The sequence below is a fragment of the Cydia amplana genome, chromosome 15 (assembly GCF_948474715.1).
Source record: "Cydia amplana chromosome 15, ilCydAmpl1.1, whole genome shotgun sequence".
NCBI lineage: Eukaryota > Metazoa > Arthropoda > Insecta > Lepidoptera > Tortricidae > Cydia > Cydia amplana.
In genome coordinates this window covers 14198761-14223208 of record NC_086083.1, presented here as the reverse complement: position 1 = coordinate 14223208, position 24448 = coordinate 14198761, and the positions used below count along the sequence as shown (strand labels likewise).

Here is a 24448-nt window from a genome sequence, read left to right as displayed (position 1 = left end):
CGACTCTTCTCTTTCTGAACAGATTCTAGTTTGTTGTCATTGTTAGAATGATACAGTCACCATCAAAAGTAACGGATCAGACTACGCGTCAAAAATATCTTCCGTTACGTTTGAGTACGATTCTAAAACACTAGTCAATAAGGCCGTGTTATATTTTTGGAACCTTTGGCTTGTAAAGATGTTTGTGAACTCGACAGTACTAGTTGTGTAATACATGGACCGAGTTAATAACATGTTATCATTGCATCTGGTTTGTTATCTGAAAGTAGAATCTTGCTATAATACACCGTGGGATCGAATAATACTGTAACCGTGTATCATGATGCCTAATTAGAGTAGGTACAAAATTTTATGGCTCCTCTACACGCTGTCCCAGCGCTGGACCAGCGAGATGGCCATGCTATGGTTGGGAGCACGCACTATGGAATGGGCCACGTGTAGATGCGTACGCACCATTGCTTAAGCTGACCCACCACCTTTGATATTCGGACGAAAAACCGACACCGTGATGGCCATCCCATCGTCATCCCGCCGCGCCATAAGCCATCCGACACCACTATTACCCACTCTACACGCTGGCCCATGTTAGTGGGCCAATATGATGGCCCATCGTGTAGAGGAGCCATTATATAACGAATCCGCAGTAAAGCTTGACAAGATGTTTCTTATTTTTCTAAATTAACTAGACCAGGCGCGGCCCACCGTAAGGAGCGCTTGTGCGGTGCACTCCCATATATAATCAAAATGAAATTATGGTACCTATTTAATATATTACTACTTAAGATCGATCGTAAAAAACTCAATACCAATTAAATAATAACCTTTATTCATTATAAGTTTATAGACAGCTCACCAAGTCACCACTACCTAGTCTACCTACACGGCGTATTCCTATAATTTCATAGAAATCAAAGGTAACGCGCGAAGCGGAGCGCTTTGGATTGCGCTCCTATGGAAAAAGATTTAGTACATTCGATCAATAGGAAATTCAATAAGAGCGAAAGAGAAGTCTCACCAGAGCTCCGCGCGTGAAACAAAATATTTTCTATGAGGGAAGAGGCAAAATCGGTGCGGCGCTCCGAGTCGGTTGATCTGCGCGCGCATCCCGCGCGCGGCGCGCGCCATGTTGATATTGTTGTCACTTGTTTCTAAACAGACCTTAGTCAATTTTAAAGTATGTGCGGGAATGCAATTTTGGCTTTTTTTTTCATTCTAAATAATGAAACAAGAGTTTAAACAGTTAAAGCACATAAATTTGTTTGTTGTAAGGTGTTTAAAAATGAATGAATTTAACGTGAGAATGTGAAAAAGTTTACAAAATCGACTCGAGTTAAATTATGGACGACCTTGAACTTTCGTAGCAATGTTAAGGTAACGGCGGCTATTAACGCGGGTATCAAAATCGACGTCTAACACCGCGGTGTTTACAAATACGCATTTTGCAAGCAAACAGATCTATTCCCTAAGAAATAAAGCATACACAAAACAAGCTCATTCATTGGTCTATCGTGCCCATTAGTGTGCATTTGTGTGAGTGTAACAAAAAACTCGCGATTCGTCAGTTTGTGCGACGGCGGCGCAAGAACCGGTTGTTCCATACAGACGCGTGACGCCACAGGTAAGTGCACTCCAATCTTACTTAGTGTTTTACGTAATAGTTATGGCAAATAAACTAGTGCAATGCCTTTTAAGAGGTTGTGTATTGTTTTCTACACGATTTTGAATTACTTTTAACTTAGTTTTTGACCGGGAAATACCTTTAAAATGGAAAATAAAATACAGCGGTGATAGGCGCCAATTTCTTCTGTGGTAAGTAATTCCGTGGTATGCCACGGTAATAGAAAAAGTGGTAGTTTTGTTATTTACTCTTTAGTTTTGGTACAAATTATCACTTTTATAATTTCTTTTATTTATTCCAATCTTGATCTATTCACGCTATTAAAGAGCTATTTCCGTGGTATGAAAAGTATTCAACTAACCCTTAATTTTTAACAAAAACTTCAGCACCGATTTCCTTGTTTCTATGGGAACCCTTAATCTGTCAACTTTTTTTTATTTTGAGATAAAACCTAAAATTTACTTGCCGGTTATGTGATTTTGTCTTTACAAGAAGCTTGTAATATACGTGTTTGATTTGATTTGAAAAACCATCTGTGTTTTATTCTTTTTATGGGTCGGAATTAGGTTTAATCAAACTCCAAATTAAGCCTATGACCGATGGTATGATCAGATTACCCTCGGTGATAGAATGTATAGAAATCTATTACCGACCCAGAGAAATATCGAATGGGTCGGTAATAGGCTCTTAAAGAGTTATCTATTATCGAGTGACTATTTGGTATTGTATTGAAATATCGCATTTAGGGTACCGCAAGTACAGATTTCGTTGATAAAATTTATCACTATCAGATTTAAATTCTTCTGTTTTCTGATTCAGTTATTACTCTGACAAGGAAGGGTACCCAACTGCCGGACAATTCCGATTAGATTTTTTTTAAATATAATTTTATTTATACAGTAGTCCAAAATCTCAGACATGATTTTTTTTAGCTGCCCAAAGTCAATCTGTTAGGAGAAATTGTGCTAACAGCGTGACACTTGAATAACTGCGTACCTTGTTATAAGAGAATCCGAAAGAGGATAGATCGCCTCGGTGTGTGGGTAGACTGGGTAGAACTAAAAACTCGCAGCACATCAGTTACCCAGTGATGATGGCGTTTGCAACAGCGCCGAAATATAGGGAGCTCATTGAAGTTAATATACATGGTAAATATCCCGTTTCAAATAATATTTAAGTATAATGTAAATGACCATGTTAGCTTAAAATCATATATTCCGAAGAAATTACTTAACATTAAAATGATAACTCTAAAATGGTAGTCCAAAATTGTCACATTTATGATTTAAATACTACGTATAAATAATCCTTACCATACCAAGTATTTACAAAGAAAACTAGTGCTCAGTGCTCACTAACTGTAACGGCCGATTAATTAAGACGAAACAGGAGCTGAGATTTAAATATTTTAGGTAAATATACCCGTCTTGCTAACGGAAGCGGCTCCTAAAACTAGTGCGATAAGGACAAGGCGAAAAATCCTGCGTCAAAATCTCAAAAAATCGAGGTTTTGTACTCGACAGTTTCCTCCTCCAAAACTTAACCAATCGTAACTAAATTTGGAAATCTAAATGATTATGAAATTATCTGTGTCGAACCGTTTTGCTTTTTTTGGTAATTGATATCAGTTTTGAATACCACGCCTCTCATTGCGGCATAGTTAATTAGGCCATTTTGGCCATTTTTGAAGGGCTCTAATGCCTTAAAAAACAATAATATAAAAAAAAGCAAAACGGTCCGACACAGATATTGACAATATTAATCTGTGTTGAAAAAATCATTGCTCTAGCTTCAAAACCCACGGAAGAAACAGTCGAGTACGTTTGTATGGAGAAATGACCACTCCTGTTGCCTCTTAAAGCGTTACTTAGGAAATTCGACTCTTTGCAAGGCTGTCTTTTAATAACTTTCAAGCATGTTTAGTGAAAAATATCATACATACGCAGTTTTTTAAGTGCCACAAGGTTAGCAAACTTAGCATAAGTCTTTCGAAGCCGTGCCGCAAAGTTGTGCATAGACTGCTGACAGTAGTCCTGATAACATATTACAAATGTGTCAGTCATACATTTATTTACAGTATGTTGTCAGACACCTTGCCTTGCGATTTTAGCGAGTGTAAAGGTACGATTAGACTGAACCAATGATAATAAATGTAAACTTATTTTTGACGTGATATATAACGTCTTATAAATTGATAAACGCCTGTAACATGCCTGAAAAAGTGCCACGTCGTGTACAGATCGTCATCGAAACTTTGTGGATAGATTACCATGGTAACTGAGATGTCATCATGCAAATTTTCTTCAAGGTTCTCTTATGACGTTATCACGCAAAATGTTATCGTCCGTAAACCGACTTTACAGACAACCATTTTTTTCGAGTGTTGATTTTTCTGCTTGTTTGGCACACAGGGTCACTAATAGATGCACCTACTTTTTTGAGGATTTGTAATGTAATCAAAGTATTTATTTTTAGGAATCATGGATGAAAAAAAGAAAAGAAAACTTTACTCTGATTCAAACCTAGCGGAAGCTCTGGATCAAATATCAAAAGGCATGTCAATATACCAAGCGTCAAAAACTTATAACATACCGGAGAGTACACTCAGAGACAAAAGGGATAAAAAATATAAGAATGCAAAATGTGGTACTCAACCAATTCTGACATTACAAGAAGAAAAACAAATAGTGGATTGGATACATTATCTGGGAAGAATCGGTTTTCCTGTTAGTAAGCAACAGTTGTTAGAAGTTGTTTCTAAACTTGTAAAAAGTTTAAATCGGCCGAATCCGTTCAAAGACGGAGTGCCCGGCAAAGGCTGGTTTCAACAATTTATGAAACGCCATCCGACTGTGGCTAAAAGAGTGACTCAAAATCTGCCTACCAATAGGAACCAAGTCACCGAAGAAGCATTAAGAGCATGGTTTGACCGCGTTACAGCGTACCTGCAAAATCAAGATTTGGTGGATATTTTTGAAGATCCTAAGCGAGTCTTTAATTGCGACGAGACTGCATTTTTTCTAAGTCCCAAAGAATCTCAAGTTTTAGTGAAGCGAGGTAGCAAACGAGTATACACAAGAGTTGCCAATGACGATAAAGAATGCCTTACTGTCTTGGTCAACGTTTCAGCTAATGGTGATATCGCTCCACCAATGGTACTATATCCTTACAAAAGGATGCCACCTAATATAAAGTTCACAGTGCCATTATGGTGGGGCCTAGGAAACTCCGATTCTGGATGGATGAACATGGAAACATTCTACGAGTATGTCACTAATGTGTTTTATCCTTGGGTATTACGGCAAAAAATCACGTTACCAGTCGCGTTATTTCTTGATGGGCATACTTCCCACATATCTTTGCCTCTATCCACCTTTTGTAAAGAGAAGGGGATAGTTTTGATTGCGCTCCTACCGAATGCAACTCACATATTACAGCCACTCGATGTAGCCGTATTTCGTTCAGTAAAAGGAGCCTGGCGAAATATTGTTCGTGATTTTAGAGCTCTAAACGACTACACGAAATTAAAACGCACTGATTTCGCTTTAGAAGTTGAAAAATGTTTTAATGTCAGTTTAAAGGTTGAAAGCATCAAGAACGGATTTCGCTGCTGTGGCTTATACCCGTTTAATCCTGACAACATTGACTATACCAAATTGTTATCGACTAAACCGAAATCAGCAGACGGTACCAGCACGGAAGACGCCTCCTCCTCAGAAAGAACTAGTAATGATACTAATAATAGGCAGTTTTCCCAGCAGTTTGAGGACAGGTTATCCCCGGTTACATTATGGGCATTTAAAGATAACGAAGGCGACCAGTGGACAGGTGAACCTGCATACACAAAGCTTTACGATTTTTGGAGAAAACACTGTTTTAAAGGGGTACCAGCTTCAGACACAACAGACTTGGAGCTTGGGGAGTCCACCTTTACTAATAATGTCGATATTGAGAATATGACAGAACCGGTACTCAACTTCGTTGTAGAGCATGATGGCACATTAACACGTGACATGAAAGCTGCCTCGTCCTTGTCGCCTACAGCACAGAGCTCCAGCACACTTGTGAATACAACTGACATAGGTTTGTCTGAAAACACCATTATCGACAATGTATGTCCTAATGCCGGCATTGGTAAGAAAGCTTTGAAAACACCAACAACTTCTTTAATGACTCAAGTAATGCGAACTTCAACACCGGAATCAGCTCAATGTTGTAGTCCCCTCAGCTCGGTGTCCGAAATTGAATACAATGAGAACAATGACATAACACAACTGTATGAGAAACAAAAAAGAACCACTCATGAGAAAAACCGTTGGTCACCTGTTGCTGGTTCCTTTATAAGTGGGACTAAGACACCGTTGAAACAGGCGGCTACACCTTCAAATACTGAGCAGCATGCACCTATCGCTAGTACTTTTAATAGTACATCATCGCTTCAACTTATCCCGACACCATTTAAACGTATCAATACGCCATTCAAGAAAGCCTTATATTTTCCAAAAAAAACTGAACCTACTAACAAGAAAAAAATAAACAAAGTAACGCCAACAGTAGCTACTGCAGAAGAATTTATTAATCATTTGAAAAAAGTAGAAAAAGAAAAAGAAGATAAAGAAATTCTCAAGCAAAAAAGAAAACGAGAGTCTATAGAAAAACAAAAAGAAAAAGAATGCAAGAAGCAGAAACCTTTGCAAACCATAAAGTTGAAAAAACCTAATATTAAAGTAGTCAAGAAAACAACTATGAAGCCGACTAAAACTAGTATGCCGAGTACAAGTAGAATAGAAATACAAGAAGATTCCGATAGTGGCAAGCAAGAAATATTTTCTCTGCCAACGAAAATGGGTCGACCAGTTAGATGCAGTCTATTTGACTCGGATTCCGATACGTAATGACAAATAATTCTGTAATATTAAGGTTCACGAACTATATTCCTAAAAGTTTTATTTAATATTTAAGCCAAAGTTGATCTTATCGTGATCTCAAATAACATTTCAGAAAATGTGCAATTAAAATAACTGTGATTTTTTGCTGTAAGGTCTTTGAATAATTGGTACTTAAGTCTAAGTTTGAATAATCGTCTTAGAATGTTGTGTTGATTATCTTAAAATAAAAAAAATATCGTTTTCGTAACGTGAATACACAAATACTTTAAAAATAGGTACTTAAGTATCTCTCGGAGTTATATTAAATATTAACTTTATAAGTACAAACAACAACGTTTGATTAAAAAAAATATGGTTACCAATGATAGTAGAAAAATAAATTAACGACTTCCGATAAGTTGTATAACAAAAGTTCGTGCTAGTGATTTTTAATCCAGATAATACCTATTACAATTATATTATGTGAACTTTGACTCTGGCAGATGACTTTTATACGATTGGTTTCCTACTTTTTCTACCTTGGTAAAATTGTGTAATAGCGTGTTTTACATACTGACTTTATGATCATTGTAAGGTTGTAAGGTAGAAAATCAAATGTATAAAAATTATCTGACAGGATGAGAGAGGATAATTGTTGTGTAATTATAACGCGTAATATTTGAGAGACTCATTATGTGAATGTGTAATTCACACTGTGATTTATAATAAGATATTATTTTATTTTGTGAAGTTTTTTGAAGAATTTTTTGGTTTGTGAAGCTAATCATGTCAGTAGGTTAAGACAAGTTTTTATTAATCTTTATTAGAGATTCAGATAGAGATTAGGTATAGTTATTATGCAAGATCCTGAAAGTTCCTTTACTATTCGTTAAATACTATAAGAATCAGCAATAAGAAAAGTACTGTGATTTGTTAATTATAAACGGGTAAATTATAACGCATAATATGTGAGAGACTTTATTTAACTTAATGACCTTATCAAAAATATTAGAATTAAAAAATGTCATGTTTTTATATACTTATAGTCGAAATTTTATAAGGTGGACGTTTACCATTTCACTGTGGTAAACTTTCACTCAGGTGGTAAACGTCCAGCTTATAAAATTTCGACTATAATTTACGCTGTGCCTTATGAGAAAATGTTACTTACTTGTTTTTTTTGTGCAGCTAATTATGTCAGTAAGACAAATTCTTATCAATCTTTATAGCATTTAAAAATTACTTTATTTAATAACAGGCAGGCCTATTTGTCATATACGTCCTTAGTGAAACTTTACTAGGTATGAATAATTCTTGTTGTTTTACATGTAAAACATTCAACTTATAACTTGTTATACAGGTACTCGTGGGTACTTGGTAAGTTAACTATTTAATAGTATTTGATTGTGCCAAAGTGTAATTATAATCTCTTCGAATATATCTCTTATTTTTATTCCTATAGTTTTATTTTTTATTTTTGTGTCATTATTAAACTTAATGACACAAAAATAATATACAGAACCCACGTCGTTATTATTGTTTTAACCCTCGGTATTAGGTTTCAAATTTTGAGTTTGGTTTCTATTAACGAGTGCAGAAAAATCATGTCAATTGTACCCTCGGTAATGAAAGCTCAATTCGCGATAATAGAATCTATTAACGAGTGCAGAAAAATCATGCCAATTGTACCCTCGGTAATGAAACCTCAATTCACGATAATAGAATCTATTAACGAGTGCAGAAAAATCATGGCAATTGTACCCTCGGTAATGAAAGCTCAATTCGCGATAATAGAATCACAGCCTGTCCCTTGCCACGGTAATAGAAGATTTGGTCATTTTGGCTTCAAAAAATATTTTAATACATATAATAACCCAAAATGAATCCAAAAACGTGTGAAACAGAAAGTTCATTAAATGCCCTGATGAAAAAAAAATATACCTGGCTGTTAGACAGCATTGATACCCTTAATTTTTGGATCTCTTTTGAAAAGTTCCTTAACTACCACGGTAATAGGTGCCTTTACCTTACTCAAAAACAAAAACATATATTTTTTAAATCAGATCCATAACCAAAAACACCGTGGTTGTGTTGTGTGAATGTGATAAAAGTAACTAGCTTATTTTGTTTTTCGTGTTACCTAGGTATATTATGTTTAGTGTTTGGCGCGGGCGCGGGCGACGGCTGTGCGGTGAGTTTGTTTGGACCGAAACAGGTGTGTTAACAATTTAGCACATCTTTCCATAAAATTTAATTAAAAACATTATATCCATTTGTAAAATGAACTGCAGTTGGCGTCTATCGGTCGTCAAGATATTCGTAATACCGAAAATCTATGAGAGAGTTCAATGACCGGGTGGACGGAAACCGACATCTAGGTACTTTGCGACGGTTAATTGAATGTGTAGGTTTAGTTATGTATTTTTATTGTGAGTGAACACCCATAATACATAGCTACCAGCCGCCTCTGAACTAGACAGTCTCTATGCAAATTGACCCTAATTAATCGAGAGACATACGCCACTCTCCGTCAGCTGGCTGGCAATTGTTACTATCATACATCGGGGTTTTCGGTGCGGGAATGATTTCGTGTATTTATAACTTTGTTTATTGTAAAATAATTACCAAACGATGAATTAAACGTAGGTAGTAAGGTCCAAATGTGCTTAGAAATGTTAAATTACTATCGTTTTTTACAGTGTTTACCTGTTATTTGGCTAGTGTAAAACATTCCCGCACCGAAAACCCCGATATATCGTTATTATTCTTATTATAAGTATGTAGTAACGCAAACTTTAGGCACTCGTTTGCAAAAAACATTTGAAAAAAAAAGTAAATTGATTGGTTGATTGATTGACTTCATTACACGGCAGGAATCGGATGTAAAGCTTTGTGGCACCATTTAAAGGCCTAGGTACGTCCCGTATACTGCTAAAGCGAGATCTAAGATACTAATGCCAAATCGTTCTTAAAACATACCTGTTCATCAAACGGGCTAAGTATCGACAGCGACTTATCCCCACTATGCGTCGAGCTGGTCGTGTTACTCCGTCTCCGGACCTCATCCTCACAGCCATTGACACTGCTTCCATTGCCCAGGGTCACCGCCGGGGGGTCTGTGGGGGAGGCGTCGTAGACCGACTTGAGCTTGCGGAGGGTCTTAGGCCGCTCGGCCGGCATCGGCCGGAGCCCTATGCCGTCGAGAGTGGTCGTGGAGCCTTTGAAGAGGCCTGTGGACAAGAGATATATATTGTTAGCCCCATTCAGGATGACAGTTAAAAAAGAAACTAATAAATAAGAAACTAAACAAGTGCTTTTTGGGTAGGTATCTCCAGTTGTCAAAAGATACTTAAATTATACTTAGGGGTAGAAACTGTAAAGAGCATTCATAGTGGCGGAGGTTGCAAAGAGAATTCAGAAATCCAGACACCAGAGTCTCCCTTTAATGAGGATTAAAGACTTTATCGACATTTAAAGGGTTGGAGTTACACTTTTGTGAGGCTCTAAGGCCAGGGGGCCGACTTTTGAATTTCGACTGTTCGATTTCGTGTATTTCGTTCAGTAATATCTCCAATAGTAGGCATGTAAATTCTACTAATAGAATTGAAAACGAGTGGTCAATGGCACTAGATTTCCAATTTATATCGCTCGTATTTCAAAAATCAGCATTTCGCCGTTTTCCACCGATTTTCGAGTGACGAAATCGAGCGATCGAAATTCAAAAATCGGCCCCCAGGGCGAAACTGGAGGAGGCCGCGCTGGACCGCGAAAAAAAGGTTCCCTTCTGAGAGTCCTATGTCCCTGATGAGGGATAACAGGATACCATTATCATCATCATCAAGACCTTGTCTACCGATATCACGAAACTTGGTATGACAACTATAGGTGTCTTCGACGTTTGAAGGGTTCACAGTAACTCCTAATATCTAACCAGGGATTCGGTTGGTTGGTCCTCCAGATACCGATCAAGTAGTTTGTAACCTCCAGCCTTGGCACGATGACTATAGTTGTCATTTGTCATCCACCAAATGGTTAAATTGTCATAGTAACTCCGGCCTTGCCTACTGATACCACGAACCTTGGTGCGACAAGACAAGGTGTCGCCGACGTTAAAGGGTTTTCAACTGGTATCTAATCAGCGACACGGTTGGTTGGCCCTCCGGCCTTGTCAACCGGTTACTTTGATACAACGAGCCTTGGCACCGTTCGCGGTACGTTTTCACTTTTCTTTTCTTCTAAAATATTCCAAAGTTTGTGACTATGGTAAATAATCCTAGTGGCATCATTATGGCCATTTACCTTATTTCTTATATCTTTATTTTCTAGCTCCTGTTTTAAGTCCGGTCCCCACTAAAACCAGGGGCCCATTTCTCGAACGGTATTAGTCTAATATTATTAGTGTGTTGGTATGTTTTCATTTTAGATTGTAATTTAATCTGTTGTGTCATGGATAAAATTATTAAATAAAAATAAAAAAATAGTGTGTTGCCATGGTAACCCATAGGATTTGACAGTTCGTGGACTAATAATATTAGTCTAATACCGTTCGAGAAATGGGCCCCAGCACGGATGGCCGCGACATTATACTGGGTGGTGATCCTATTTTAGCGTGCAATGTTTTCTGTTTATATGTTGTGTTTTTTGTAGGAAGGAAATATATGTTGTGGCTATTTTTTTACTATACTATCTTTCTATTAACTACTAATCTTATTATGGTGAGCTTTGTCAAGTGTTCATTTAAAATATGAAAAAAAAAAAATCTAGTACAATTTGATGGTAGTTTATTATTGTAGCGGTATTAATTAAATTGTGGTGCCTACTCGATAAAGTAATTGTAAATTAAAGTCAAATAAACAACATCTTTCAAACAAATAGCAATATCTCAAAATCTTAATATTCTAATAGGATATCTTAATATTGTATAGGAGTCCTAATTTGAGGTCATAACAGATAACATATTCATTTCAATGTAAATGTTGATAAAACATTCTTTGACGTGTGGACTGCAAAAATGTTATATATTTGGCTCGTGATTTTAATCCTATGCATTTTATCTTTCGTAGCTAAACAATCGGCATAAGATAATACATAGGTACATACTCGTTTGTAACAAATTAAAAAATAACAATCCAGCATTAACCGATATCCGCTTACCACTACACAGTATGAAACAAAGTCGCTTCCCGCTCTCTGTCTGTCTGTATGTATGCTTAGATCTTTAATTCTATTACGCAAGGGATTTTGATGCGGTTTTTTTTAATAGATAGAGTGATTCAAGAGGAAGGTTTATGTATTTGTTAACCCGTGCGAAGCCGGGGCGGGTCGCTAGTTACCTAGATATAACATAAAGTATGACTAAGATCATATTCATTAGAATTTCAACAGATTACCTAAAATTTACTCCATATTTTACATGTAAATCATGCCACACAAAAACGCTTTTGGGCGAACCATAAATTTGAAATTCATTTCCAACGCACAAAATGCGAAAATATTACCATAACCTATTCATCACACAATACAATGCGAAGAAAATGGATGGCGCCTCAATTTTGCCTCTTCAATTCAAAAATCAACTTTGAACTCTTGAGATAGAGTTGAAAGTAGTATGACGTGGTGGTATATAAGTAGTAATTTTGAGTATGACCTGAGCGTAATTTTGCGTCTGTGCCCGTAATTGGCCTGAATTGTTGGATGTATGCAGCGGAAGCATGCACATTGCACATGTACAGACATGTAGCCCTTAGCTAGAAGTATAGGTTAAGTACCTATAATCAGAACAGCAAGGGCCCTAGCCAAGATGACATTTATGTATTAGCAAACGCCTAACGAAATGTAAAAAAAATACTTACATGAATCGGAATGTCAGATGCAATGAGAAGATTTGATCTCTAAAATCTGTTCTTCACATTGTATTGAATTATTGATTCTACATTACTCACAGAGCATGCCGATTACTTATACTTAGGTACTCGTTTTCCTATTATGCTTGGATGTTTTTTAAAGAATTGCAAATCGCGCACACTCTACAATATGTAGGTAGGTATATATATTGGCGTCATCAATAATGGCAAATTCTGTGATAACAGCTGACGATCAGTATGCAAGATACTATGTTTATTTGATCTATAGATAGATACCTATAATATCTACCTACTGAAGCCGGAAAGTGTTGTCTAGAAGTGACTAATCGTTATTATGTGGAAATTACTATATTTTGCACCAACAGCTACACAGTAGTTATTAACAGAGGAAGCTACCGCTAAAACATAGACGCACACACGATAATGAGACACGCACACAACAAAGAACAATGGCTATTGTGTGCCGTCCGTTGATGCAATTACGATAACCACTGCACTTTCCTCGGGTCGTTATGTTTTGAAAAAGGATTGTGAAACTGAAGATAACAAAATACACTTAAGTGCAAATGGCGATGGCTATTATTGAGGATCAAGGTAGAAACAGTCCGAGTACATAGTATTTAAATTTTTTATGAAGTCCTAATGGTAGGAAGAGCTTCTAAAGAGTATGGGCCCCATTCGGATTTTGAACTAGATATCTGTTAGATATCTATTAGACATCACCAAGATTCGACAACGATATGCTTAAGATCTAGCCTATCAAATTCGACATTTCCGCGATTCTGGAGAAACTCTTGAATGATTTTCACAATGTCTAAAACGTCTCGTTATGTATTTTTAGATCTCAAAACGATCTTAATACGATAATTTAACGTAAAAGTGATATTGGTTGCCCGAATTGAGCTGCAAAAGATATCTAGTTAAAATCTAAACTACCAGGTATCTAGTACATATCGTATCGTTCTCTTCTCTAGAACGGATCTTGTTTTCCGAATACCGCAGTATGAATTAGGACATCTTAAAAAAATTTAGCTGTAGGTACGCGTTCAGTGAAGGTTTTGGATGAAAGTTTCAAATTGGAAGTGTATTTATTATTGGTACGAATGCCTTTTCTATCCTGTGACAAAAGACATTCGATTTTCAATAAAGAAAGCTCTTCAGCTATAAAACCGCATGTTATCTCATATGTTGTCCAAAATGGACGTTATTGTCAATGTCCAACACAAACTAACAAATCTACTTCGGATAATAATATCCTAATTTATGAAATATGATTTTCAGAACGTGTCTTTTTACTTACTTTGCAAGAACATCTTATACGTTGTATTAGCGAAGGTTTTCCGCACACATTTCACAATAAGTAGTACAGTGGAAAAACATAGCCAAGAAACCGAGCAAAAACTCACCAGTTGCTCCACACCAGTAAAAAGCTAAACAGTGTCTGTTGAAACATTTACGGCCTATAATGAGCACTTTATGGACACACGAGTACTTTAATGGTTTAATGAGAAATACGAGAGAAATAGTCACGACACTAGAGTCAGGTAAAAAACGCATTTCGAAAATGATTATGACCCTTGATATCGATTTGTTTCGGAAATGGTTTTTCTTGTAGACCAATTTAAAAAGCCATTTAAATATCAAACGAAAAAGACATATACATGATTGAAAAATGTATGATTCAATTTAAACGTACGTAAGAAAACATCACCTAAATAACAAGAAATAAGTAGTACAGTTGTAATCATAACAAATTACGTACAATTTCCCATCAGTGCAGGCAAGTGTTCCCACGTATATCGCAGTCATTTCTATTAAAAATATTCACCGCTTTAGTACACTTCACTTTTTCGACATTATTAAAGTAAATACAGCCGTGTAATGACCTCGCAAACAATACATTTCATGCAGACGGCCTGCAAGGCACTGTCGAACATGCCAAGAGTATTGATAACGGGCGACGATAAAGTGACGTCGCCTCTTTCCTAATCGGTATCAATTTATTCATGAAGACAATTGCTATTGAACCTCCCGTCTGGTTGTGATTGGAACAAATGGCTCCTTATGTGGGAACGGAAGGTAATAGCTTTTCTAACACAAGTGTCATCGGATATGTCTTTCCTGGGTTAATTTCAACATAGTATCAGATTCTAACTACCAGAGGAACATGTTTATCAATAGTTGTTCCTTGCGGCACACCATCTAATAATACCTGAAGTGAATCACAAAATGCATATATCTGCCGTGTATTTCTTACAGGACACTTATGCAAATATTTCACTTATGCAAAACTGTTATATTTCAAACTATGACCACCAATATCATAACCGGTTTTAGTCAAATGCTTCAATTGCTATATAGAAAACTTCATGCAAAGGGTTTGCCCTGCAGGAACAAGGACAAGATTAAACTGAGTAACTTTATCGATAAAAGGCCAAATACGGACTACGTATGATAAGCAGCTTGTTTATCGTGAGATTCATGAGGCATGCAGCAAAAAATCATGTTATCGGTACATATCGCTGTTTCTGCTAGTTCGTTATCTCCCGATTATATGTAGTAGGTCTGTGTGGGAATAATGATTTATGAGCTTCGCCGCTCTTACATTTAAATTTCATAATTTACATTTATGATTAAATATGATTGATCGGAAGTCTGTTGACTGGATTTGCTGTAAATATATGGCTCTTAGGTAAATTAACATTCTCACTCAATCATTTAGGCAAACTTACTTGTTTCTAAGTAACTTGTTTTCCCACTTAGTTTTTGTTTTTGTTAAATTTTATATTAGGCCATGTGCAAATAATTGGCTATTGTTTTCTTATTCTCTCATTATTATTTTTTTGCTTCATCTTACGCATGTTTTGTAGTCACGATCAAAAACTATCGTGCGTATAATATTACTGATTTAGTGTCTTCATAAATTAAAAGAATTTCTTTATAAGCAGAGGGATGAGCGAGCAGTAAAATACATCTTTATTTCAACGTATTAAGGTCATCTTTTATAGTCCCTATATCAACTGAGGATTTAATCTTAAATACCCGCTGAGAGCAACTGGTTAGATTTACATATCGAAGTAAGCTGATAAAGTTATGATACTCATTTATTAACGTGATAGGCAACTGAACTTGTTAAAATCCGGTCAGTTAACTTATATGATTTCTCCCGGTTTTGTAATACATATTAGTAATATTAGATAGGGTCACGCATATTACATAGTCAACATATCTTTAATTATGATTATAGCAAATAATAACATATTTGAATCTTGAAACTTTAGGTCACAGTTAAACTTAAGTCAATTGGATTAAATAAATGTTTTTATAGAAGCCACATTAAACTTAACGTCGTGTTTCTCATTTAAAGTTCGTTTTCATTATTTAGTTCTACTGAAAGTTATTTCACACCATTGTTAGTTACGAGTATACAACCCTTTTTAAATTTCTGTAGTAACTAAGACAATATTTCACAAGTTATCTTAATCGAAATCATAATTATATCCAAACTATCTAGCTGTAAGTAATGAAGCAAACCTGATACTTTAATTTGGTAGGCGTGGGCCATAAAAAGTTGTAACAGTAGCGTTATGTTACGAGTATGCTGGGATAGTCTTACAGCAATGTTGCGGGACATGTGGTCAGGGTCGAAGATATCGGGTTATGTGACACTTCGCGGATGTGATACCTGGTACTTGGTGATCTTATTTTGATGATTAGATTATGGCCTAAGTATGGATTATTGTGGATCTGATAACCTACTGATACACCTACCATTAGACGTAGAAAAATGAACACTTGTAAACGAAGTAAATGATAGGTTGTTTGGATCGTTGTGATTTTTAGTTTTATTTTAATTCGTTAAACATTGTGAATCCATATCAAGATACTAATCATTATGAATAGGTTGAACGAACTGAACCTGTTATTGGAGTCCCCCAAGGATCGATGCTACGACCGGTATTATTTAGTCTTTTAAAAATAAAGCTTGGTTATCCATGATGTGAAAATAATAGTACTAAATATTTTTTAATCGAAATCCACATGTTCCAAGTTACATTTTAAGATGAGAAAAAGTAACCCTTCTCAAAACCAAAATGTGTCGTAAAGAGTCGAAGCTAGTAACTCAACACTGAAAATATCTCACAAAAACGTCAATTTACATTAACGGGCTGTGTGAAATGGCGCGGCTATGATTAACGATATTAAACTCTAATGTATAGCCGAAAAGTTTGATTTTAACTGTGACCGTTGTGTCGAAAATTAAGCTATCAGGTTCGTGTAACTCGATAGTTGTGGTTTGACATTTTATTTTAAAAACGTCAGCGCATATGTCTTTTATTTTAAGATACTGATATTGTAAAAGTTATTTTTGTGTCCATCGTATGAATTTCTTACATAAAGTATTTTATAATTTTAACGGCACAAGAAATATTCTTAAATGCAAAAACAATTTGTTTTGTTACTCTATCACCTTTACGAAATGTAACATTATAAGCGCATTAAAATGACTTGGATGGAAATCTAAACACGTTCAGCAAAGAAAAACAAACAAAACAGTGATGTGGGTTTACCACAAACGGTCCAACAGAAATACGATATATACCTACTCGTAAACCCTTTGCTATCCATCTGATTGCCCAAACAAAGTCCCTGAATCACTTTTTATAAACAACCGTTTCCCGAATTAGAAATACCTAGTTCGCACTATGACGAAGAGGAAAAAAGTTTTTGTGTGAACAGGAAAACTACAAATTCTCAAAATTTGAGACGCAATCAGTGCATTGCGTTGTGTTATGACGCAGAATGACGTGGAATGACATTGACGAATGCAACAGATAAGAATCTTGAGGTTGGTCACACACAGTAATTCTTATAAAAAGGGCATCCTATATGCCTGTATATGCTTCTCCGTAAAATAAGTGTTAAAATGTACGATAAGATAATTATAATTCATGCTTGTAACAAAATCAATGAAAAATTAACTAAGCAGAGTTTACCAAAACAAATACACCTAACACAAGTACTGAACCTTAAATCATGACTTCATCAAATTGTAATACATTATTTTATTATAAAAACATTTATTTCATTGGTGCTCTATTTTTGAATTGACTTCAAAATTTCGGTTCGATTCTTGATTGGCGCATTTTTATATCACAGATTTCCTAGTAATACAACTAAAATTCAACAAGGTGACACTATTTTTGCGGTAACTCAATCGCAACTCAGACTGTAGTTACCGGTGATTCCTACTGAGTCATCTGTGACTCGGCCTCACACGAGGCAAAACCGCTAAATATTTGATAATAACACATTGATTCCATCTCGATTGTAACGGAATTATGTCATGTTTATCATTCCTTATTGGAATTTATTGTTTTAGGTGTATTTGCTGATACAATGTAAATTGGCCGGTTATGTCGATAAATGGTGCTAAGGTAAGGATGTTAAAAAAACATTTAACTGTTATTAACTCCGTTCGTTTGTCTGTTTCCTGTATTAATTAGGTTTTCGCACTTGATTTCAATTAAATTGACTTTTTATCCGTCCAGAAAAAACGTATGGATTGAATTTATTTTTACGTTGAGTTTAAAGTAGGTACCTAATTCGGATTAAAAAAATCGTAACCTCAGAAGGCTCAGAAGAATATTTGTGCTTTTGAACTTGGAGCTTTCTTTTATTTCTATAATAAATCAAGACTCGAATTGAATTTGTAGGTACTTGTACAAGTATAAGGGAAGTTGGGGACTTCAGAAGTTATTTTTTTTTTTATATAATTCAGGCAACAAGGCAATATAATTTTGCAAGGTAATATTGGTAATTTTATCAACTTTGCGTCACATCGTTTTTCCTTGTCATACTGTATGTGGTTTTCCCATATCTGTGCTTGTCTGGGAATTTATAATTAAAACCAGTTTCTAAAATCATATACCTATATTGTTTTATTTTTAAACCGGGTGGTCTGTTCAATAATACAGTAAATTTTTTAGCTTCAACTAGCATTGCAAATGCACCACTATGTCTTGCACTGTAGCTGCAATTTGCAGCCATATCTTCAAATCTACGAATGTTTCCATCAATAATTTATAGTGAGCAATAAACAGAGTACTAATGAGAGGTGCGTTAAACCGTCAGTTATTGTGTCCGTGTGAAATATGGCGTGTATCGCGAATAAAGCAGACGCTAAGGCTGCATGGACAAAGGGAGTTCGATGACTTTAAAAATGCGCATTTCCATTATTGTAAGTCGCGAAATTCACGACAACGCATGGTTCCAAGACCTTGCCCGAAAACAAGCAGAGGCACAATCTACCTGATGGTACTGCCGACATGGCTCCCTACTTCAGCTGCCACAAATGCGGTCGCAAGTGCCGGTCCCGCACTGGCTTATACATCCACGAGAGACGTTGTTGCTCGCTTAGGATTCATTTATACGGTGGTGCGAGAACTCGTATGCGAGTTTCATTACATTGCGTCATTTGATCGGTCGGCTAAATTGATGTAACCTCAATGGTCCGCAATGTAGGTAACTAAAATCGTATACGAGTTCGCGTCTAAATGAGCCCTTACAGACGCTGCATAAATCATCTGTCAAGATGTTAAAGGCCTGATGGGTGACCATCAGCCGCAAAAGTGCATGGCGAGGCGACTTTATCAATGAATTCATTCATAATTTCTCCATTCAATATCGCAGCTCACTGTACCTACGTGGTGCTCACAATGCAGTATGTATTAACTATTCGCTTTGTTTAGGATCTAGAAGGAAGTATAAAGCTACCTGTCCACTGAGGCGGAATCTCCGCTCCGCACAATACAACGACTGCGGAAGATATAATTTTACACGTGAAGTCAATGTCATACGGCCATTGTGTATGTACATAGGTACATGATTTCTTAACACATCTAAAAGGCAAAGTTGTATCAGTCAGTCTGATAGAGAATAATGCAATATAAGTATGCATGCATTTTGAAACAAAAGATAAGAGCTAAAGATACCATGATAAAGTTTTATGAAAAATGCGTTTATTATCAACTCAAAGATAAGACAGCAACTCTTTATCTTATTAGTTTATGTGCTGTTTTAATTAAGTAAGTGTAATATGAGCATAATTGATAAAGCGACCTCATATGATCCCAAACATGATGATTATAGTAATGACAAGTGTTATAGTAGGTTAACAACAATATTTAAAAAGTGGGTCATTTAAACGACCGTATAACTTTTATTATTGCATGAATACTACATGTCTACAGGACAAGACAAATGACTGTCGCTGTCTTTGCGTTGTAGCGCGATAAAGATTAGTGATAAGCACAATCTTCTTCTTCTTTCTCTTTGCCTTATTCCCATTATTTGGGGTCGGCTCTCCTCGTTCTCATGCGCCAGGACCGTCTGTCCTGAGTTGTCTTTGGGGTAAGTTGGGCTCGTTCCAAGTCGCGGGTCACTGTAGACCACCACGTAGCTTTAGGTCTTCCTCGTCTGCTCGCTTCCCTGTTCGGCAATGCCAGGGCTTGCCGGACTACGTGGTCTTCGGGGCGTCTCATCACGTGGCCATACCAGCGAAGCCTACTTTCCGTGACTTTGTTTGTGATGGGTGCAACTTTGTAACTACCTCTGATGTATTCATTTTTCACTTTATCGAGTCTTGTTACTCCTGCCGCCCACCTCAACATCTTCATCTCTGCCACGTGTAATTTTTGTTCGTGCGCCTTTTTGATCGCCCAGCATTCAGCACCGTACATCATTGCCGGTCTCACGGCTGTCTTGTAAACTTTGCCCTTGACTTTGATTGGCATTCTTGTATCGCAAAGAACACCAGTGAGGGCTCTCCATCTTTGCCAGCCGGCGTTGACTCTGTGAGTGACGTCAGATTCAATGGCACCATCGGCAGTCAGCATCGTTCCGAGATATTTGAATTGGGATACCTTTGGAAGTTGATCTCCTTCAATATAGATCCTGTTGGAGATGGTGGTATCACTACTAAAATTGCATTCTAAATGCTCGGTCTTACTTCTGCTGATGCGAAGTCCATTTCTTTCCAGGGCCTGCCTCCATTGTTCTAGGGTCGTTTGCAGTTGTTGTGCACTTTTGTCAATGAGTACGATGTCATCCGCGTATAAAATACACCATGGCAAGGGAGTTTGGATATCTTTGGTGAGATAGTCCATTACTAAGTTAAACAGTAATGGGCTTAACGCTGAACCTTGATGTACGCCAACATTTACTTCAAACGTCTTGCTCACTCCGGCCAGACTTCTCACGTTCGCGCTACACCTATGGTACATGTCCTGGACTAAAGCAACATATGTTTCTTGTATACCTTGCGCTCTCATCGCTTGCCATACCAGATTTCGTGGTACCCGGTCAAACGCCTTCTCAAGGTCTATGAAGACGAGGTGCAAGTCTTCCCGGCTGGCCCGATGCTTTTCTATGACGATTCGTACTGCTTGTATAGCGTCGATAGTGGATTTGGATGGTGTGAAACCGTACTGGTTTCCAGAGATGACAACGTGATTTAAGAAACGGTTATGTAATATCTTTTCCCATATTTTGAGAGTGTGAGAAGTGAGTTTTATACCCCTATAATTCCCACAGACGCTGACGTCACCCTTGTTCTTAAAAAATGGAACGATAGAACTTTGTCGCCATTGATCTGGGATCTTATTTGAGCTCAGGACCGCGTTAAATAGTTTGGTGAGCCATTCAAGCCCTATGGGTCCTGTTTGTTTCCATATGTCAGATGGTATTTCGTCTGGCCCAGCAGCTCTGTGGTTCTTCATTTTCGAGACAGCAAGTTTAACTTCTGAAATACTTATTTCTAATATTGGTCCCGCAGAAGGTTTTATTAAGGGCAGCGGTTGGCTTGGGAATTCTTCGTTAAGGAGCCTTTCATAGTATTGACGCCATCTCTGGCTTATGTCTTTATTATTTGTTAGAAGCAGACCGTTTTCATCACGGATGTATTTGTTGACTTTGATATCCAATGTGGACTTATGACGCTGCTTTGCGATTTTGAAGATTTCTGAGTCATTCTTAGCATCTTCCAGTCTGCTATAAAAACATTCCTGAGATTGGGCTCTATTTTGGGCTACCTTCCGCTTCGCTTCTTGTTTGGCCTTTTTGTACTCGATGTGGTCCTCCTCTAGTTGAGTGGTCTGCCATAATTTGAATAGGGTTCTTTTGGCAGCTATGGCTCCTTTAACATCATCATTCCACCACCTTGGGTCCTTGTTATTGGTAAGAATTCCCTTTGAGACTCCTAAGATGTTGGATGAATGGGCTTTACAAGTGCGTGCAAAGTTTGACCACATACATTCGGCATTGTTGTTGTATTCGTTGTTCATGTCCTCCTCCAGATACTGTTTGAGAGTAGCAATAAGGTCTTCACCTTTAGGGCTGTAAAGTAGTCCCCACTTGATTTTCGGGGTTTTATCAATGGTTGTCTTAATAGGCCTGGGTAGTTTGAGGCATGCTACTAATATTCTATGCTGCGAAGTAAGCGCTTCTCCCGGTATTACTTTACAATCCCTAAAGTTTCGGAGTAAGTTTCTATCTGCTAAGATATAGTCTATTTGTGTACCATGTCTTGAGCTTTTATACGTAATTAGGTGTTCAGGTTTCTTTTGAAAGAAGGTGTTAATGATGGCGAGGTTATGTCTCATCCCAAATTCCAAGATCTCTTCCCCCTGTTTGTTGATAGTCCCATTAGTGATAAGCACAATAATGAAACATTTTCGTGACTTCTAATATCAATCAAGGCGGATGTTTTAATGACATGTGCGAATACGACTATATAACGGACATCCAGCTATTTTACGAAATGTGATCACGACTCACACCTCTAAAAAATCAAAACAGAATATTGAAAAAAGTTTGGAAAAATAACTTCTATGTATTTGTATTTTTGTATAGTCACCATCAGACTTAGGGCCACCCCACATCTAGCTTCTTTCGAGCGTCGGCGTCTGGTCAGCGCTATGGAAAATGACGTTGCGTCGACGTCGCATCGACGTTCGGCCATAGAGTTGTAGACGCCGACGCTCGAAAGACGCTAGATGTGGGGGGGCCCTTAGGGCCCCCCCACATCTAGCGTCTCCCGAACGAGTCGGCGCCGCGTTAGCGCCGCGCCTCCTCGACGTCAATGGCGGCTGTCGAGCGTCGGAGCGTCTGACTGGACGTTGGTCCCCGCTGGCGTCGCGGAGGCGCTGCGCGGGCGCGGCGTCGGCGCCGCGCGGCCGTTATTGTGGCGTTGGCGTTCGAGAGGCGCCGCAGCGTCGCGTCGCCGCTGCGGGAGCGCGGTGTCGACGCCGCGCGGGCGTTGGTGAGGCGTCGACGTTCGGGAGACGCTAGATGTGGGGGGGCCCTTATCAGAGCGGCCAAGGTATTCACAAATATCTGAACAAAGTCTATTATCATTACGTTAAAACGCATGTTCAGATATTTTGAGTCGCTCCGATATATCTGATCAATCTGATGACTGTATCGTGACGTCTCTGTCCGTGGAAACAATGGCAATCCGTTGCACTGACCCCACCGGGCACCTGATGACCTTGCACTAGCATCATGCGCCGGCGCCACCTCGCTTTATATGGGACATTATCTATGAAAAGGGACCTTATTGTCGATGGCACTTACGCCGCACAGCGTCGCGCGGCATTATATTTATGCCGTAAGCGCCATCGACAATAAGATCCCTTTTCATAACGTCACATATGAGCAAACCAAACCTCATAGATCTTTCATTCATGACAAACATACCTCTTTTTACTTAACTTTGAGTTGTGTCCAGTTGTACATCATTACTTCACCTTATAAAACAAAGTCCCCCGCCGCGTCTGTCTGTTTGTGTGTATGCATGTTCGCGATAAACTCAAAAACTACTGAACGGATTTTCATGCGGTTTTCACCTATCAATAGGGTGATTCGTGCAGAGTTAGCTTAGACGCTACTATCTATACCTATTTTAATAGGGTTAATCATTTCAATGAAAGTAATAGCGATGCGAACAGTGGGTATGCCATTTTCGTCAGGTGATAGTTAACTTTCACTTAACGTATTTATAATTAGTTATTTGACCCACAAGACCTTTAGAAAGGTCACAAAAAATACTCTTTCCACTTTAGAAAACCCTTTTTTTGTCATTCCTATTATGTATGTTAAATTTCTATTAAGTTGCTATTGTTAAAAGTCTCATTTTATTTTCGTTCTTGTAACTTTAAAGCCTTTTATGTCGAGCTTTACGGTTGTTGTAACGTCGTATTTTTCCGCTTTATTTTCTATAATCTACTAACTTTTAGAATATTACAAAGTAGGTAACATGATTCAATCGACTTTTAAAATCTCATTTTTTTTGGTGTTTAGGTACCTAGTCTTATAGTCTGCCAATAAAAGGTATTGAGTCCCTACATCACGTTCTTTAGATAGGTAACTTCAGCTAATCCTTTCATTTCTCCGACACAGAAAGAAGGTTAATATTTTATACTTGACTGCAACTCTGTAGTGATAAATACTCGAGTAGAACGCAATGCATCCTTCACACCTCTTTAACACCTTTTTAAACCACATTGACGTATCACTTCGCGCGAAATGGCCTACTTACTACGGAAGGTGTTAAATAACATCTGTACCTGCAAAACGTGTGAAACACTTGCGTTTTACACCACACGTGTTACGTTTTAGAACTGAGATAAGCGGACACGTGTGTGTATAAGTGTTTACATATTATTGTCCCTTTGTACATGAAGGGCGTTCTTAACCTGTATCCAAAGGAACAGTTTTACTTTTTAGACACTTTATCCAATTATGTTATAACTATAGATAGGTTATACTCATACAAAGGAGCATAAAAAATACTTCCATATTTATTTCTATACTTACGAAGAAATCTGCTTTTTTTTCCATTCATCTTTGTCATACTCGTTGTTACACATGAGCTTGTCTCTTTTTCTTTCGGTGAGCGGGAGCTCGTTAGCACGTGCATCTGGCTTGCCTGGGCGCGACTAAAGGCAACTTGTACAATTTGTCACAAGGTTAGTGCTTCAATTTTGGAGCGTGTATAACATATCTTTAGATATAAGATCATAGACTTTATCTAGTGA

The 24448-nt window shown here is 37.5% G+C and overlaps 1 protein-coding gene and 1 long non-coding RNA gene across 4 annotated transcripts in view; both read right to left on the bottom strand.

Annotated features, from left to right (window-relative positions):
- Positions 1-24448, bottom strand: part of LOC134654614 (uncharacterized) — a 158574-nt gene that overhangs the window by 17187 nt on the left and 116939 nt on the right. For all 3 annotated transcript variants that reach the window (XM_063510076.1, XM_063510077.1, XM_063510078.1), the window contains one exon: positions 9466-9716. In XM_063510076.1, the coding sequence (XP_063366146.1) occupies positions 9466-9716 (251 nt within the window). The remainder of the gene's footprint in view (positions 1-9465; positions 9717-24448) is intronic.
- LOC134654635 (uncharacterized) lies at positions 1365-8134 on the bottom strand. Its single transcript, XR_010097352.1, has 2 exons — positions 7384-8134; positions 1365-2550 (listed from the first exon to the last, which is right to left on the bottom strand). It is a non-coding gene; the product is annotated as an uncharacterized LOC134654635 (long non-coding RNA).